The following is a 19,396-nucleotide window of genomic DNA, read 5'->3' as shown; positions in this document are numbered from 1 at the left end:
GCTAAAATGGAAATTAAATAGATATTTTAAAAGCACAAACTGTTGGAATGATTTAACTGAAATAATAGAAATAACAAAAAGTAGTTTTACATTTTAAAAATGTTTGTGCCGCTTGCCTTGTCCCCCCCACCATGATGCTCGGGTGTTTTGTGGTTATTTAGGTGTGGATCACTGCAAAGATCCACTTCATCCCCAATTTCCCACTACAGTTCTGACAGAATCAGGTGCTCTAACCACTTTTATTCTCCATTCACTCTGAATCATTCTGTGAAGTTCTCATCTCTAATGGCTTCTTCAGATATTATTATGCAGATGACACCCAACTAATTCTCATTTTCGTAACTTGACCACCAGCCATTCTGACAAATCAGTGCTTACACGGCAAGCATTTCACCTCTGGATGGCTCATCATCTGAAATTGAATTTATTGAAAATGGAGGTGCTATTCATCCAGTAGAAGAAAAACCCTCGCCGGTATTTTATCCACGACCTTCTTATCCAAAAAACAACCTGTTATAGCATCCCACAAACAAAGTATACAACCTATCATTAGTAACCTACATACCAATCCCAGATCCTTCCTGAAGAACATCTGGCGAGTCAGACCCTGTCTCACCAGGGAATGGAATGCTCTTAAAGCAACACTTTGTAGTTTTTCGACCTTAAAATAATGTCTCTAAAATTATTTCAGTGGTAGAACAACTCATAACTGGATTCTACTGCTGCTGCTACCTGAGTAGCCTCATAGCGGCTACAACCACACTCTGTAAGTTCTGTGTTCGGGTCGGTACACACAGCCCTGCCCATCCCCTGCCTGCGGAAGACTGCGGCATGGTTTCCAAACAACGTTTCTGCGTTCGCCGGTTCTATCTGCGTAGTAAACAAATTCACGTTTATTGCGCTGCCCACAAAGAACCTTATACAGCAACATTATTTACGACACTGGTAACAGACAATTGCGCTTATCAACCACATGGGGGAACCTGTGAGCAAAAGTTTCCTTTTGCTCACAGGATTCCTTTTCCTTTAACAAGGATGAATACTGGAAAATTACATCTCTCATTGTTGGTTCATGTTAGTTAACACTTACTAATGTTGACATAAATACAACCTTATTGTAAAGTGTTAGCAAACCATTTCTAAACATGCACTCAAAGGTTCTTATAAGAACCATTTCTTTCTTAATTTTTTATGTTCCAAAAATGGTTCTTCTATGACATCATGAAGCACCATTATTTTCGAGAGTGAAGAGTGAGTTGTAGAAGGTGCTTCATGATTTGTTCACATTTATTTTTAAAAAAGTGACTCTGAATAAGAAAGTCTGTCAAATGTCTCAACTGTAAATATGTCAGCAGTTGCTAAGTAGGTGCAGTCTTAAGTCAAAAAAGGCCACCCTAGGTCTCTGATATTCTGTCCGCTGGATACAGTTTGTTCTATTATTTTAGTTTTGGGATTTTTTGAAAAGGGATTTGATTGAATCCCTAAAGCTTAATATAAGAAACAATGATAGTGATGCTCTCTGCCTTGCCCAAACACCACAAATTACACACATTTCAGTGACACAAGCAAAAATGACCATGTTTTTGTTTATTTATCCACCTGCAGCACACATATCCTGTTAGAAGACATAACCAGAACGTACAAGCACCTTAACTGTGTAACTTCAAATCCAGAAGAAACTATACAAAGAAAGCTGGTTTTACACACCTACAAATAACTGAAGGGCTTTTGCTGTGTATATATTAAAATGTGTTGAGCACACTGACTATAGCATGTCAGCCAAAACATTCAAACTCACTGCTTTAAGAGAACACAGACACACAAAAAATAAATGCACACACACAAACAAACTCAAGGCAATGCTATAAAACATTTGTACATTTTGTAAACACACAACTCTGTGTCAAAACGCCAACAGACATTAGATTCACAAACTCTTTCTTTCACACAAACATATACACAGGTTATTACAATAAGGAATGTGCAGCCTCAGCGAAAGCGGCGAGGCCCATTTAGAGGCAGGAAACCAAGCACATTCACTCACAATAAAGCAGATCATTGGCTTACAAAAATATATTCACAGCTGCTCACTGTAGTCTATGGCACATTTACCAAAGATAAACCTCAGATTTCAGACAGTAACACAAAGCTGTTCTCTGTTCCATTGGTTTTACGCTGAAGGTTAGTCCGACAAGGCTCATTGTGTATCCTGAAAACTCTGCATGGTAAAAGAGAAAAACATTCTTTAAATTGCAATATTACATTGAAAAAATCTGTGCTGCCATAATCTGTAAACCTGAGAGGCTTCAGACATGGCAATTCCGGAATCACTAGCTAACACAATGTAAACGAAACCAATGTATGAAATACAAACAAAATGTTAATATTTCAAATGAATGTAAATAATTATTTCAAATCGTAATTTACAAGATCTGGTTTAGATTTGATTTATTGTTGAGGATTTTAGATCTTGGCTTTGAGACAGTCACTGACTCAGAAACAAAGAAAAATTTTGTTACTGCAAAACGAGTATGTATAAGCTATCCCAATTTTTGTATTCTAGGATGTCTGAAAAAGACTTAAAATGTTCTACAATTAAAATAGGCCAACAATTACAATCTTGAAAACAATCATTATTATTAGACTGGCAGTAGATTACAGTTCTGTCAGATGAGTCAATTTACGATCAAAGTACTACTGGCTGCTCCTCCTGCTCCCTCTCATTGGTCGAGCCCATTGGGCCGGCCCACCACAGCACTAGAGCATTGTCTTGTCGGTTGCCATTTGAAGAGATCACATGGCCCTCTTCTGAATCAGATTCTGATTCCTCACTGTCAGATGGCCAGCAGAACTGACGCTGGCCACTAGAGGACGCCACCAATGGCATGGAAGGGTGTACGCTGCAGGAATGAATTATAGAAGCAGGTTTATTAGAAATGTCCTTAAAGAACAGACATTTGTGCATATTTTCTAAATAACTGTTTACTGAATATTACTAAAATAATCTTTATTTCACCTGATGCCATTTGCACAATCTGTATGTGCCTGAAACTGCAGCACTGGCTGCAGTACCTCCTCGTTTCCTTCAAGTGGCGCTGTGAGGGTGTCCCATACAGACACTACACCATCTGTGTCCCCGCTCAGCAGATACCGGCCAGATCTATAGACACACAAACATCAATCTACACACAAACATAAGTGGGTCAAGGAAAAATCTTGTTTGTCATAATCGTGATGTTACCTGTCAAGGTCAAAGTAGATACGCTGGTTGGTATTGACGCTCCTGTGCATCGAGAACAGAACCCGTCCTGGTTCTCTCAGATCCCAGCACAGGATCTCTGAGTCCTAAAAGCAGTGACATAGTATAAGAGCCTGACATGCTTAAGATTTCAAAACATGCCAAAAATATCATGTGTGAGTGTATAGTGGCAGAGCTTATGACTGGCTTAGGTCACTGATCATCACTCTGTACACAGCTCTATGGATGTTCCAAAGTAAAGCTATGAGGGAACGAAATCGATAGTTGCATTCTTTTTTTACCCTGGTGTTGATTTGAAAGGTCCATTTCATAGTGTACATAAACTTACTGACCTTGCGTCCACCTGTGTATAGGTGATAGCCATTAGGTGAGAAGAGCAGGTGTGTAAGGCCTCCATGGTGTCGGGTGGGCAGAAGAGCCAGCAGAGAGCCATCCTCACAAGAGTAAATGGCAGCTGACCGGGAATACGAACCGCAAGCGTACATGGATTGACATGGACTGAAGGCAATACAGGAGATGATACCTGTCTGACCTTGTTTCTTGACTTCCGCAAAAATGAGAAAATACAAAATGAGGGCACAGAATAAGGAACAAAATATATTTCTTATTCAAGTTGTATACTGTACATGTTTAAGATCATAAGTCTTTATTTGCGACCCACACAAGGGGGGCCTTACAATGAAAAAGTTTGAGAACCACTTCTTTAGTGGTATCAAAGTAAAACTCATCATCAGGCCAGTGATCCAGTGGACCGTGCACCGACATGTTTTGCTCAAAAAGAATCCCAGCTCATGGTCCTTTCCCGGCTCCGGTACCTCTCTCTCTCATCCATCATTTCCCGTGTCTCTACTTCTACACTGTACTGTCTGGCAATTTTTAATTTTTTTTTAAATAAATTTCAGCATCACATTTTTTTCTATTTCTGAGTTTAGTGTGTAAGTCACCAAATCCATCCTTATATTATTTTAGTCTTGTTGCTTAAAACATAGCACCATTTTGATACATGTCAGCAAGTCCTGGCAAGTGTTAACTAGGATTGAAAAACATTATTACACTGTATGGTTAGTTGCAACACAGTGTGAAATTCTTGCGTATGACCTAAGTTGGAGGGGTTTAGACATCAATATCTAGATTGCGCAGCCAATTAGCTGCTTCCGGTGTGAGGTTGTAGATTGAAGTAAGTCCACCAGTTAGTGGCCGTAGAGCACAGTGATTCGAGATGTGGACCACTGATTGTATTTCACCACATTCGCAAAACAGATTTTCCTTCATTTACCAGCGGTGGAGGGTTTCAGCGCATCTTCCTTGCGCTGTGCGTATTCTGTTGAGTGCAACCCATTCTCAGCGGGGAAGATCTGATCACGGTTGCATGATGGTTGGGTTGAGTACAAGGCTACAGTTTGGTACGCTGACATTTTCCCAAAGTGCTTGCCATGCATTGGTTTGGCCTTGATAGTTCTTTAAGGCCTCAGCCTTGTCCCATGGTGGCTTTCGGGACTCAAGTCTTTAGTTCGGGTGATCGGAGATAGTCCTACAGGTGTTGCTGTCGCTCTCGGCGGATTTCAGGAGGGGCAATGTTTGACATAACCAATAGCCACTCGAGCTTTTTTGATTTCAGGCAACCGGTCACTGTGCGCATTGCGGCGTTGAGCTGCACATCAATGTTTTTGTGTGGGCACTAGAGCTCCAGACAGGAGCACAGTACTCTGCCACAGAGTATACCAACACGATTGTCGCAGTGCGAAGAGTGTGTGCTCCAGCACCCCATGTTGTGCCGGCTAACTTCCTAATGATGTTGACATGGGCCTTCAGTTTTTGTTTATATTGCTCGAAGTGAGCTTTGTAGGTGAGCGTGCAGTCGATTGTGACGCGGAGGTATTTCGGGTTTTGCACCTTCTGACCACAGAAAGTTACATCGATGCTTGCGTTGGCGTGGCGGTTTTCGAGGTGATGTGTGCAGATCGTGGTTTTTGAGGGGTTGAGCCATAGTTTCCAGGTGTGAAAGTACTCCTCTAAACTCTTAAGTTCGTTGGTAAGTTGTACCCAACTGTTTTTAGATCTCGACCGTGTGCGAGAAGTGCGATGTCATCAGCATAGATGAGCTTGGTGGAGGTGGTTGGAGGTATGTCGCTGATGTACAGGTTGAAGAGTGTGGGTGTGAGGACTGATCCCTGTGGCAGGCCATTGTTCACAGTTAGTTGTCGGCTGCACTTTCCGTAGAGAGAGATGCGGATCATCTGTCACTGAGTAGTGCTGCGAGGAATTTGATTGTCTTCTGTTACTTAAATACATGGGAGGCCTTGAGGAGCAAACCACGTTGCCAGACTGTGTCGTATGCCGATGACAGGTCCACAAACGTGCTGGCCATTTTCTTCTTTCTTTGAAATCCAGCCTTGATGTTGTTAACGAGGCTGATGTCTTGATCGCAGGTGCTTCGGCCTGGCCTGAAACCTCCCTGTTCCTCCGATAAGGAAGCCTCGATAGTTGGTACGATGCGGCTGAGGTCAACCTTTCCATTAGTTTGGTGTGCTGGCTATTGAAATCGGCGATGTAAATGGTTGGCGATTGGTGTAGTGGCAAAGGTGGAGTTGGCCAGGTTTTTGACGGTGGTTTGTACACGTTGACGATGGTATACTCATCTATTTTTTTCGTCTATTTTATTCATTGGTCATTGTTGCAGCGTTGGTGATGCCAATTTTTACGTATGTGTGAATTGAGCTTTCAAGATGAAAATAATGTAAATTCCATTACTTGAAAAGATGACCGTGATTACAATATCAGCAAAAATGATTGACAATTATGATTTTTTTGTCATCATTGCACTTTCTCTCGAATCTATATTTATCCGTCCATAGTAGAAGGATTAGGGATGGATAGATGGATATTTTGAAAAGATGCATGTGGCAGGGGAGGCGTGGCCTAGCGAAGTCTGGAGAGAGAGAGACAGGAGACTGGCAGGAAGTAAGTAGGTCAAAGGCTGATTGTAAACACCTGTCTCTTGTTACAGTGATTGGCGAGAAGAATACAAAAGCCAGCACTAGAGGAAGATCGAGAGGGAGAGGTTGGCTGAGTACTCGAGGTAACCGAGAGACTGGACGCTGGAGAAGACGGAGAGAGAAAACTTATGTGCCAGGAGGCTCGAGTTAAATATTATTTCCTTTTGCTTTGTGTTTTATTATACTTTTATAAAGAAAGAATCTTCTCAGCCATGCCGACCCAGTCTCCTTCCTTCCTGCTGAGTGAATCGTATTACAATGCACAAGCAATATCAATCTTCAATATATATCGGTCTGTTACAATTAATCCCACTGGGTTTCCACTTTCGTCATTTTCAGTATAATTGTATGAGAACACTAGGTTCTGGAAACAAACTTTAAGTGTTCATCTATAGGAGAGATGTGTATGTTGCTTGTGTAAAAATCTGATCAAACGCAAATATTTTTGTGTAATTGAGACAAATCCCCAAAGCGTTAGGTTGCACCTTGCTCTTCTCTGATGATTAAGAATAACAGAACACATACAACATGTTGTCAAAAGTGTGCATATATTGGGGTTTTTATAACTTTTAAATGTCCCCCAGCCAGTCGGAAATTAGAGGGACATAATCCTAGCCATCTTTTGGTTTGTTAACATCAAAAAGCGTGTTAAATAGCGTGATATAAGATTGTGGTCCTAATGGGGCACAATATCCTTAAACCAGTCATCATCGTCTTTAAAATACTTTTTTAAATCACATTCAAATCAATAATTACAAAAGCAGTGTTGAGTCAGTCTCTCCAAATGCACAATGATAATTATATCCTCAGAGATCACAGCCGTGTTAGCATAATCAAGCCAAATATGCGTTTACCATCATGAATGCCATTGACTCACTCAAAACAAACAAAAAACAATCAAATGGCATTACAGTCATTCCACACCCACGCAGGACGACATCGTAATGGCTTTCATTAAAACCCTTGGAAGCGTGAAAGATGTAATAGCTATTCCTCAAAAAGAAAGACCCTCACCAATCGTAGGCCTTTGTTCACATTCTCTCCCAGGACGGTCGGTGTGGAAGACCCTTATGATTTTATCAAAACCACAGTAGAGCTGCGAGCCATCCGGTGAGAAACACAGGGAATGGGCAGCCGTCAGTTCGTCCAGGTGGTTGTAGGGTCGAAACGATGCACGGAGGTCCCCATAGAACGCATCCCATATGTGAACCGGGTTGTCCCGACTACTGCTGGCAATGCTGAAGGGGAACGAGAAGAACACATTCACGTGTTACTGCACTATATTTCAAAATCTCAAAAACACCTGAGAGCCAATTTATTTTTGTTTCAAGAAATACAAGGGAATTGGAGAAACATCAGTCAGCCTGGCTTCCCTCCAAGCCAGCAACACAAAAGACCCATTAACAATAGATCCAATGTTCTGTCTCTACAGTGGATAAGGAGAAACTACACCAAATGACTTCAAGATGGAGAAAGTACATGACCTGAATACTAAGCACCTCCCCTGGAGGGAACCAATCCTGAGTCAGAGTTAATGATCAACCCCTGTGGACATTTTAACAGCTCTTCAGCCAACACCAACATTATGCTGTGAAAGGATGGAAAGGGCAAAGCTCTAAAAACTGCATTACGATGTTTCAAAAACACCTGTAAACAATAACAGGGCTAAAACCTGTTAAATGACATTGTTAGAGAGCACACTCAAGTAGGGCTGCAGCTATCGATTCTTTTACTAATCGAGTATTCTACTGATTTTTCCATCGATTAATCGGGTATTCAGATAATAAGTACTTTTTCTTTATTAAAAAGCAATACTAAATATACAAGAGAAAATAAGACAGGTCTCTTAAAATGAGTAAAACAACTAATTTGTTTCCTTTTTAGAACAATTAGTTTTTATTGCTGAAATAGCATACATTAATATCTGCGAAAACTAAACCCATTTAGTACATTCCATTGCCATATTAAATTCAAAATGCAATATAATACAAATATATAAATAAGAAACATGAATAAAAATGGAACTAATAATTTCAAACAATAGCCTATGACTTTTATTTTGGCAGGTTGTCAGAAGACGCTTATTTTTTAGTATGTCTGTTTCTTCACTCAAACAATAACATGTTTGTGAAATAAACTCTCAGCGCAACTCTGGAGGTGAAGTTCATGTCCTCATTCAGCGCAGACGCAGACAAATTCATGAGCATCACGCGTGTAGCACGTTAAACTGTGCAGTTCATTCACTCAGACACGCAGAACAGACAGATGAAATGTGTAAATAACAGGATTCGGTGTCCACTAGTCCGCATCTAGTTTGATGGACTCAATGCAGCCGGAAAACAAGTTTCACTCGTAAAATAGACTAAAACTAAGTAAAATATCAGTTCACCATTTCAATAAGCTATTAGGGCTGTGACGGTGGCAGTTTTTTACCACCGCGGTGGTAATAGACAAATCGACCGCGGTGGTGCGGTGGTTGAGAAATATATATTATTTATATAAATAATATTTATATTATTATATTTGCGTGTAGCAACCACATGACGAGTGGAAGAGAAATATAGACCTTATTTAAATACTTGAAATTGTTAAATAATTGAAATATGATATCTGAAATAAATGAGGATGAAACATCCGTCAATGTTTAACGCGCAAATCCATCAGTGAAACGGCACACTACAGCATATAAAACATTTAAATAAACATCAGTAAATAATGAAAACTTAAATGATATAAGAAAGCTAAATACTAAATAAAAAAGCTCTTGTTGCAGTAACTTCAGTCAGTGGCGTATTAACCCTTACAGTCCTTAACAATTCCATTTGAAACAAACTGTTTAAACCTACATTGGCTTTCCTATTCAGATTGCCATAAAAACTTTACTTTTTCCGACTCGTTGATGTGAAACTTACTTGTTGACATTGTCCAGATTAAAATGTGTACAGCTGCACTAAATGCGCGTTCAGAAGATGTGCACAGGAGCGCAAATGAAGAGATGTCTCTCCGCAACCGCGGCAAAACCTGCGCGCGCTCCGACACTAAGCAAGCGGGTCATAGCCAGTTTTGATTTTACGTATCTGTTCATTTCACAACAAGATCCATTGCAGAAGCCGCAGAATAACCTGGGTTTTGCCGTGCAGGCCTGCGCTCGAACGCACCAACGGACACGTATGCCAATAATTTCTGTTAATTTAAAATCTTTTAAATAAAACCACCCACAACTGAAAGGCTACAACTAGCAATCGTTATCGCAACTCTCATATTTATTACACCTATATTTGTCAGAGTGACGTGCACTACCGCCGGTGGCAGTTCACCGTCATGGCACTTTACCACCGCGGTGGTGCGGTTGTTACGGCAACCGTCACAGCCCTATAAGCTATCAGTTATTTATCAGCATGAGAAACACGTGTGAGCGTGTGAACATACTAAAATGCGTGTGTCTCACGGTGAATGCATGAGACTGTAACATGAATAGAGTTTAGCGGGCTGTGCGTCAGTAATAACGGTCCGTGGGGAAACGCAGTGCTCCGTGTGTACTGTAGTTAAATGGATTAAACGAGGCTTCGAGGCAACAAAAATTGCCTCGATGATTTTTTGTATCCGAATAACTCGAGTTACTCGAGGAATCGTTTCAGCCCTACACTCAAGCTTTCTTTGAGAAACAAGGAGACGGTGAAAGACAGAGCTTTTCTGTTTCAGAGTCCTTTATGAAGGATAGTTTCGTCCTTGGCCCCATGACTTGTCATTCTTCTCATCAGAGTTGTTTTCCATCGCTGCGGGGTGGATTCAGTGATCTCAAAACAACATTTGATGCAGCATTTGGGCGAAATTGCACACGCCGCAGTTAAAGAGTCCTCATTACTAACCTGCCTGTCATTTGTGAAACTTGCCATTGACTTGGACTATTTTCTGTTCCGTTCCATTTTCCATCAAGAAAAACAGAACCATCAAAGTCAAGACATTCAGTAAGAGCTGAAAAGAAAGAATAAGATCCTCTGATATCCTCCTGGCCTAAACAATTCCAGAACAACTACTAATAGCAAACACACACAGAGGACTATGTATTAAAGCAATAAGTCTTATCTTTCATTGTTGCCAAGCAATGCAGCAACTTGAAGCACATGATGAGACGGAGCTCATCACCACTAATCATAAAGTAAACATTAAACAAACAAAAAAATGCTGATCTAGAACAACAGCAGAAGCAAAGTCACAATACAGTTTCCTGAAACACATGCCTCGTCTGTAAAATGATAAACTGAGTCCATCTGTAAACCACAGGGAAACATTTAAAAATCAGTAGAGTCAGAAACCTGGCCATGACTTCAAGTGTATAGTTCACCTAAAAATGAAAATTCTTAAAATTTAATCACCCAAATCTGTATATTTCTTTTGTGGGGTTACCCAAAAAGAAAGGTATTTTGGTGTGTTCTTCATATACTTTTACATTCAAAAATAGGTTTACAAATCGTGCAGTGGTTCCCAAAGTCACCACTGAAGAAAATCACAACATTATTAAATGTGCGTATTACTGATGGAAGAGAGTTCTGAGATGATGGAATATCTTTCATTGACAATGTATCATAAAAACAGTGTACATCAACAACAGATGTAAATGTACATACATGTGAACCTTTAGGAAAATAAAGAAAGAAAGCAAATGTTTTTCGTCTTAAGAGCTTTGTAGTTCTTTGAATATGAAATAGCTTTGATGTATTGATGGATTTCTTTTTTAAATATATTGATAAATTTGTATTTGAAAAACAATAAATAATGGCTAATCATGACTGAATGTACTAAATTTGACTGAATGTAAAATTTAGCAAGAAGCCAAAACGATGGCTGTTTCTCAATTTCAAGAACGCAAAGAACGGACTTGTGTTCTCGTGGCGACCGATCTTGCGAGGCACCCTCGGAAGAATGAACTTGGATGGACGCGCCACAGTGACTTCTGGGAGTTCAAGCGGGTTCTGAACGCACGCTAGGCTGCATTCGATGCATCCTTGATATCAAGAACACATCCGGGAACTTCCATGCGTTCTCAGTTCTTGAGTATTGGAACTGGACTTTCACAGTTATTGATGAAGTAGAGCAAGATCACGAGGACACTAGGCCGCTGAAGAACGCATATTGAGAAACAGCGTAAGTCAGGCACTCTTTACTATAAAGTACTATAGTACTAAAGTACTATTCTTTTTGCTATGCTCATTTTATAGAAACCAAACTATAGAAACTGACTGTTTCTCAGGGTGATTGAAGGGTGTCTTCAATCACCCTGAGAAACAGTCAGTCAGAACAGTCAGTTCACAAATATTGTGTATGAGGACAATTCATTTATTTTTACTTCAGATGTTGTTTGCAATGCAATGCAATGTTTATTTCAGGCAGAATAGTGATGTAGAGAAGTCATTGGTATTAAGTTTGTACTGTTCACTGTTGTAATGACATAAAGCTTCATGACTTTAAGAACATACGCAGTCAGCGTTATTTCTCTGTAAAGCTTGCATTTTATTTCCTTACGTCTTTTTATTGACCTACATCCACTTACTAAAGTAACAACCATCACAAATTATATGCCATTTTACAAGCATGGCTGTTTGCCTAAGACTGTTATTTGTATTGTTGAACCAGATATATAACCAGATACGTATAACCATGGTGAATAACTGTACAAGTCAAATAAAGTTGTATGTACATACTTTAAAATTTAAAAACTCACTATTCAATAAGCACATTATGCTGCTGAATGCTTCAATCTGATTGGTTGACAAACTTTCAGTAAATGCACACCTATGAAGATGTTCCAGAACGGTCTGCTAACCGCATTACAGTTCCATATCACTTCGCCAAGTTTAAACAACAGAAAAGTGATAATGTATCCTACACGCCATCACCGCACACAGCACCCTGCTCTTTATCTGATGTTTATAATGTCAAACTTTACTTTTAATGGAAACTTGTGCAGTTTCGTTTCAAAACAATATAGAAATACATATACTGAATAACTAAATACAAAAATACAAAAAACAAAATGCATTAATAAACACATTTTCCTCTTCATGCTGCTTATAACTGATAACAAATATATTTTGATAGACCTTCAAAAGTTTGCGTGAATTTTTTTACTGCTGATGGTAGAAACAATACAAGGAATAAATAATTTATTATCATTGGCTTTTCTGTCACATTATTGCAAACATGCAGCCGCAGGTATGCGCGCGGTCTCTCACTCACGCACACACCCACACACCCACCCACCATGTAGCAGTGGCTCATGGTGAAGCTCAGGCTCGAGCGAGTTCATTCGCTCTAACTGGCGCTTGAAATGAGATGCACAAGAAAGTAGTCCATCAAGAGCTTTTTAAAAACGATAACATGACTGTCACGGAGAGGCCCCGTGACTATACATGAACTATGCACACTGATTCATTCTCACATACATTTACATACATATACATTAACACAGTCTGTTTGCCGGTACTGACCTGTGTAATATTGTAAGGAGATGTGGAATATTGTATGTTTAAATGTGAATTGTGTGGAGTGTAATGAAAGTGTATATTGTGTTAATGTTTGGCAAGTAGTTATAGCATTAGCGTTTGCAGGTTTTGAGTTTATGTATGGCATTATCCACCATTATTCATTATTCATTCATTCAATCATTTAGTGCACATGTAATTTGTTTTCTTACCTGCTAAATGGTACATTCCAGGGGGCGTGGCCTTGGGTTGAAAATGGCTGCTAGATGCAGCATGGTGGGGAGTGCAGTTGTGTGCTAGTCAGTGGTATGCTAGTCAGTGTGGACTCATAGTTTGATCGCGTGGTTGGGGCGATTGCCTCCATGTTAATTTACAGCTCATAAATGCTTCCTCCAGGTATGGGTTTGCAAATATGTTTATTTTATTTTACTTTGAAGTTTTTCTTTCTTTCACGTGTTTGTTTTGTTTTCATCTGGGATTCTTGCACTGCTTGGATTAAAGCCTACTTTGAAACGGGACTTACTTTGTCTTGGACATTCTTATGCCTCCAGCTGCCCGAGCTATCACTCACAATGACAAACATTGAAATTAAACATTAGAACAATGTCCTGTGGTGTGGTAACCGTTGCATAAGTGGAATAATTGACTCTGGTCCGTTCAATTATTTACATTTTTATACATTTGGCAGACGCTTTTATCCAAAGCGACTTACATTGCATTATACTATACATTCGTTTCTAAGTATGTGCAATCCCTGGGATCGAACCCATGACCTTGGCGTTGCTAGCACCATGCTCTAACCACTGAGCTACAGGAAAGTTATTTGAAAGTTAATGCATTAACTTCAGAATAATTGAACGGCCGTTGTCAATTATTCATTACTTACATGCTTAAGGGGCTGTGTCCACCGAGGGGCTTTTACGCAACTGAAAACGCCAGGAGCTTGGTTGAAAACGCCAGCTGCAGGCGCAGTGTTCTGCCCCAAGTTGAGCATTTTTCAACACTGGGCACCCGGTCAAACGTTAAAAAAACACGGCGTATCCATTGGAAACAATTGAAGAAACAATTGAAAAAACGTTGGCAGAAACGCCTCGGTGGACACAGCCCCAAAGACATCTGAGTTGTAAGAATGTACAGGTAGACTCAAATACAAAATCGGTGAATGATAAGGTCAACTTTTATCATTAATATTTGACAACTTCCTATTAATTCAATATTTGGGCATACCAACATGGTGGCACAATGGCTTCAGTGTTATGATGTCATAAGCAATCCAGTTCTTTATTATAGATCAGCGGTTATGATCATACAGCGATAAACAACAATTAACTATATTAAAATTGCACATATCAAATTGTTCACTGCACATAGAAAAATATGTATTTACTAAAAATGCTAAAAATGGTGAAATGCAGTGCAAATATTGGTTAAAGGCCCTAATGTTGGTCCTCTTGATGCAAAAATGTGGAAAAACTTCAAACTCACAAGCATGTGTCTGGATCCATAGAGCTCATTTTTGGGAACCAGCAGTAGTCATAAATTGTGTCTCCTTCTGGCATCTTTAGCACTGGACTCTAAACGGACACACAAAGAAGCAACAGTTACTTTTACTTTAGGAAGTCTAAATAATATAAATCATAGGGGCGATTCACATTTCGCGTCTAAACCCGTGCGGAAAACGCGAGCCGCGCCACTTTCTCTAGTCAAATGACCCACGGTGCGCGTGCGGCACTCTGTGAAGTTGAACTATTTCCATCTCGATGCAGCGCCGACCGTATGCGCATCACAACCGCGTCGCTCCCTATTTGCATGTGCCTGCCGCATGTCTACATTTAAAATAATGAACTTGCACGCGCAAAAGACGCAAAATGTGAATCGCTCCTTAGACAGGAGAAAAAACTGGAGATGAATATGATCAATTACAGTCATGGCCAAAATTGTTGGCACCCCTGAAATTTTTCCAGAAAATCAAGTATTTCTCACAGAAAAGTATTGCATTAACACATGTTTTGCTATACACATGTTTATTCCCTTTGTGTGTATTGGAACAAAACAAAAAAAAAGGAGGAAAAAAGCAAATTTGACATAATGTCACACAAAACTCCAAAAATGGGCTGGACAAAATTATTGGCACCCTTAACTTAATATTTGGTTGCACACCCTTTGGAAAAAATAACTGAAATCAATCGCTTCCTATAACCATCAATAAACTTCTTACACCTCTCACCCGGAATTTTGGACCACTCTTCCTTTGCAAACTGCTCCAGGTCTCTCATATTGGAAGGGCGCCTTTTCCCAACAGCAATTTTAAGATCTCTCGACAGGTGTTCAATGGGATTTAGATCTGGACTCATTGCTGGCCACTTCAGAACTCTCCAGCGCTTTGTTGCCATCCATTTCTGGGTGCTTTTTGAAGTATGTTTGGGGTCATTGTCCTGCTGGAAGACCAATGATCTCGGACGCAAACCCAGCTTTCTGACACTGGGCCCTACATTGCGACCCAAAATCCTTTGGTAATCCTCAGATTTCATGATGCCTTGCACACAGTCAAGGCACCCAGTGCCAGAGGCAGCAAAACAACCCCAAAACATCTTTGAACCTCCACCAAATTTGACTGTAGGTACTGTGTTCTTTTCTTTGTAGGCCTCATTCCGTTTTCGGTAAACAGTAGAATGATGTGCTTTACCAAAAAGCTCCATCTTGGTCTCATCTGTCCACAAGACGTTTTCCCAGAAGGATTTTGGCTTACTCAAGTACATTTTGGCAAACCGTAATCTTGCTTTTTTATGTCTCTGTGTCAGCAGTGGGGTCCCCCTGGGTCTCCTGCCATAGCGTTTCATTTCATTTAAATGTCGACTGATAGTTCGTGCTGACACTGATGCACCCTGAGCCTGCAGGACAGCTTGAATTTCTTTGGAACTTGTTTGGGGCTGCTTATCCACCATCCGGACTATCCTGCGTTGCAACCTTTCATCAATTTTTCTCTTCCGTCCACGTCCAGGGAGATTAGCTACAGTGCCATGGGTTGCAAACTTCTTGATAACGTTGCGCACTGGACAAAGGAACATCTAGATCTCTGGAGATGGACTTGTAACCTTGAGATTGTTGATATTTTTCCACAATTTTGGTTCTCAAGTCCTCAGACAGTTCTCTTCTTTCTGTTGTCCATGCTTAGTCTTTGCATTGTGTGTCTGTGTGTGCCACACTAAGTCAACTTCTCTCCTTTTTATCTGCTTTCAGGTGTGATTTTTATATTGCCCACACCTGTTACTTGCCCCAGGTGAGTTTAAAGGAGCATCAAATGCTTGAAACAATCTTATTTATCCACAATTTTGAAAGGGTGCCATTAATTTTGTCCAGCCCATTTTTGGAGTTTTGTGTGACATTGTCAAATTTGCTTTTTTCCTCCTTTTTTTTTTGTTTTGTTCCAATACACACAAAGGGAATAAACATGTGTATAGCAAAACATGTGTTAATGCAATACTTTTCTGTGAGAAATACTTGATTTTCTGGAAAAATTTCAGGGGTGCCAACAATTTTGGCCATGACTGTATAAGTCACAGACTGACCATCTCGGACAGCATGTCCCAGCGGCTGCTATACAGTTCTGGTGGGAGGTTATACACACGGAGAACATTATCAGCACTGTTTGAGACAATGCAGGAACCATCTGGAGCCCTGCAGTGAGAGGTGAGAAACAGAGAAGACACTTCAGATTTTGCAATAATGTTTACATTTAGCAGACACTTCTATCCAAAGCACCTCGCACTGCATTTAACTTTTTTTTAATCAAGTTTATGCATTCTCTGGGAATCAAACTAATGATCTTGGCATGTTAGCCCTTTGCTCTACTGTTTAAGCCTCAGGAATGCTTTGCAAGACTCTGCAATCTGTGATATTGTCTGGACAATACAATGATCATAAGTATGCAGCTTTTATGAATGATCACCATTTGCAGCCTCTTAAGTAATTCTCAGTGGTGTGGGTGTACTCAGTCCAGGAGCCCGTCAGCATCTGCGGATTCTGGCTTAACTCGAGGCTATGACTGCAAATACAATAAAATGAACAGCGGTTACTTCAACTCACATATTTCATTTGTTCACAACACGTTTCACTACAGCTTAAAGTGACAGTTCACCCTAAGTTCACTATTCTTCTGCAGAACACAAAAGAAGATATTTTGAAGAATGTTGGCAACCGAACAAAGGCAGTGCCCATTGACTTGCATTGGTTTTGTGTCCATACAACAGAAGTGAATGGGTTCTGCCACTGTTCGGTTACCAACATTCTTCAAAATATCTTCTTCTGTGTTCTGCAGAAGAAAGAAAGTCATACAGGTTTGAAATGACGAGGGTGAGTAAATGATGACAGAATTTTCATTTTTGGAAGCACACTTACTAGTGTTGCCCAGCAGAAATGTCATCTGGACTCTTTTCCTCAGGTTCATCTGCTCTTTCTTCCTCAGTCTGTACAAGCACTTCTCTGTTCACATCTCCATTTTCATTCCATTCTACCCTTGTTTCCACAGAACTTCCTGTTTCAGTATCTGGATGAACCACTAAGAGAATCACATTAATACAGTTAATAGGTCAGTTCAGACTCCATATTATAAATTGTTTTAAAACAGCTGCTGTTGCTTATTTACTTGTTTCACCTCATTGAATTCAAAACTGTAAATGAGCACAACTACAAAAGTGTTATAACTTAAAACAATATTTTGTATGGGTTACATGGGTAATTAAAATATTTACATTTTAAGGTATTTCAACATTTATATTATAATAACTAGAATAAGATAACATAATACTGTTGTAATTTTTATTCATTATTCATTTTTATTCATTCAGTGATCTGTTTGGTCAGGAGCCAATACAAAGCCAATTTAATCATTATCCTTAGACTTTCTCAGGTGATCTAATTATGTATGAAATAAACATGATTCATATTAAATATCACTAAATTATTTGCTTATGGACATTTATGTTAGGACTCAGGAGACAGGCTTTCTGTGCTGTATCCAAATCACCTTTTACTTACACTGAGACACCATTTTCTGCTTTGAAAATAACTTGACTATGAAGAAATACAGTTAAATACAGACACGTGAAGTAAGTTTAAGAGCAGCTACAAGAGAAAAACCATAATATACATAACCCTCCAAAACATATTTTCCCACCCAAGATAAATAACAAAACATCCAAATACTTCCTGTAACCATAAAACTGGACGCATACAAAGAGGAAGAATCACCAAAAGGATGAAAGCATCATGTTGGCTGGATTCACTAGCAGCAATAATACGACATTCAACCAAAAAAGGATCTTGCATTACATCACATAATACTATTATGTGATAATGATACAGAGCATACTAACTCTCTCTATACTGTAAATCAGAAGCTGTAACGTGTCTCTGATGAAATAAACTCACCTTCACCTGTCTCGGCAGAACCCTGGCTTCCACACATGTCCACTGCATGCGTCTCTATCATGTGTAAACCAAGGCATTCGTGCTCCATCCTGGGCTGTTTAGCTGCTGGTGGCGTTTCCTCATCTTCTTCCACCTGTTCCGGGTGAGGAGGTTCTCCATCAGCCTCTGCCTCCTGTCCAGCAGCACCATCGCTGGTCTGTCCAGTACCTGACATTCTGTCTTCAGAGGTCAATGTATTCTTCCTCTGCACTTGGCTGGCTGTGCTTTTGCGCGTTTCAGACGTTAGGAATGTGAGTTCTAACTCCGTGTTTTCTGAACAGAGTCTTGAGGGGTGTAGAACTCATCACAATACCATAGCACTGAACTGGAGAGCAGACAAGATCACATGAGTTATGAAATGAATTTACTTACTAATGAAAGGGCGCATCGTGTGTGATCTTAATGCGTAAACAGCGTTGACAGATATTATTTTAGTTGAAGGTCTCAGCATAAAAGGCTTAAGCAGTCACTGTCGGTTTGTTTATCAGTGGAAGCATGCAACAACATCCATTATATTCCCATTAAACCGAATAAAACCAAGGTTTCCTGACATGTGTAAATCAAATCAGGGAGAAAACACTATTTGCATACGCATCACCAGCAGCTATCAAACCTAAAGTAATCAAGTGAAGTCACTTTATCCGACTTCTCTGTTCAAAAACAGCCACTCTACCTGTTGTTTGGCTTGAACCTTTAGTTTAAATATGCCTGTCCAGACGTGTCTTGCGCTCTTGTTCTTACAGTCCGTCTTTGATCTATGGGACTTATTTTATTTTGAGAAGCGTCTGCTATAAGAGCAATGCGTAGTAGCAGCCACAAAAACTCATGTGTGAGTTTTGTTACTCATTGTAATCACAGGCTGCCGCCATGACAGAGCGACGGACGTTGGTAGGTCACGTGACACTCGCGAGATTTGGAGAACCAGTGGTGTGTGAGATCTATTAGGAGCATTTCAAATCAGCACGTTCTATTTAGAAAGAACATCTGATTTGATCATGGTCTTGATCAGCATTTAAATGTATTTTGATATAAAGGGATATTCACTACATATACAGTTACATGTATTATACAGCTTTAAAGAAAAAGAACAGTGGACGTAAAGACGATTAACTAAAATGTGTATTTCCTGGCAGTGAATATAGATGGTACAACAGAGGTAAGTACTTTGGTGTTTTATGGCTGTGAAATGA

At 39.9% G+C, this 19,396-nt stretch overlaps 1 protein-coding gene across 3 annotated transcripts; it reads right to left on the bottom strand.

The window, feature by feature from the left end:
* Window positions 1-1,568: 1,568 nt before the first annotated feature.
* Window positions 1,569-19,095, bottom strand: wrap53 (WD repeat containing, antisense to TP53). Of its 3 annotated transcripts, XM_057334675.1 has the most exons (12): window positions 18,880-19,095; window positions 18,168-18,531; window positions 17,136-17,295; window positions 16,687-16,782; window positions 16,307-16,415; window positions 14,223-14,311; window positions 7,270-7,493; window positions 3,592-3,803; window positions 3,242-3,345; window positions 3,017-3,160; window positions 2,685-2,900; window positions 1,569-2,218 (listed from the first exon to the last, which is right to left on the bottom strand). In XM_057334675.1, exons 2-11 carry the CDS (start codon window positions 18,379-18,381, stop codon window positions 2,687-2,689), a joined length of 1,566 nt encoding a protein of 521 aa, XP_057190658.1. In that variant the 5' UTR covers window positions 18,382-18,531; window positions 18,880-19,095; the 3' UTR covers window positions 1,569-2,218; window positions 2,685-2,686. The 3 variants fall into 3 exon arrangements, with proteins under 3 accessions (XP_057190658.1, XP_057190653.1, XP_057190662.1); XM_057334670.1 differs by having other exon boundaries at window positions 1,569-2,900; XM_057334679.1 differs by having other exon boundaries at window positions 1,569-2,900; window positions 18,174-18,531.
* Between the last annotated feature and the right edge of the window lie 301 nt (window positions 19,096-19,396).

The sequence above is a fragment of the Triplophysa rosa genome, linkage group LG1 (assembly GCF_024868665.1).
Source record: "Triplophysa rosa linkage group LG1, Trosa_1v2, whole genome shotgun sequence".
NCBI classification, from domain to species: Eukaryota; Metazoa; Chordata; class Actinopteri; order Cypriniformes; family Nemacheilidae; genus Triplophysa; species Triplophysa rosa.
Note: the sequence above shows the minus strand (reverse complement) of the source record. Positions and strands in the feature narration are given on the sequence as shown.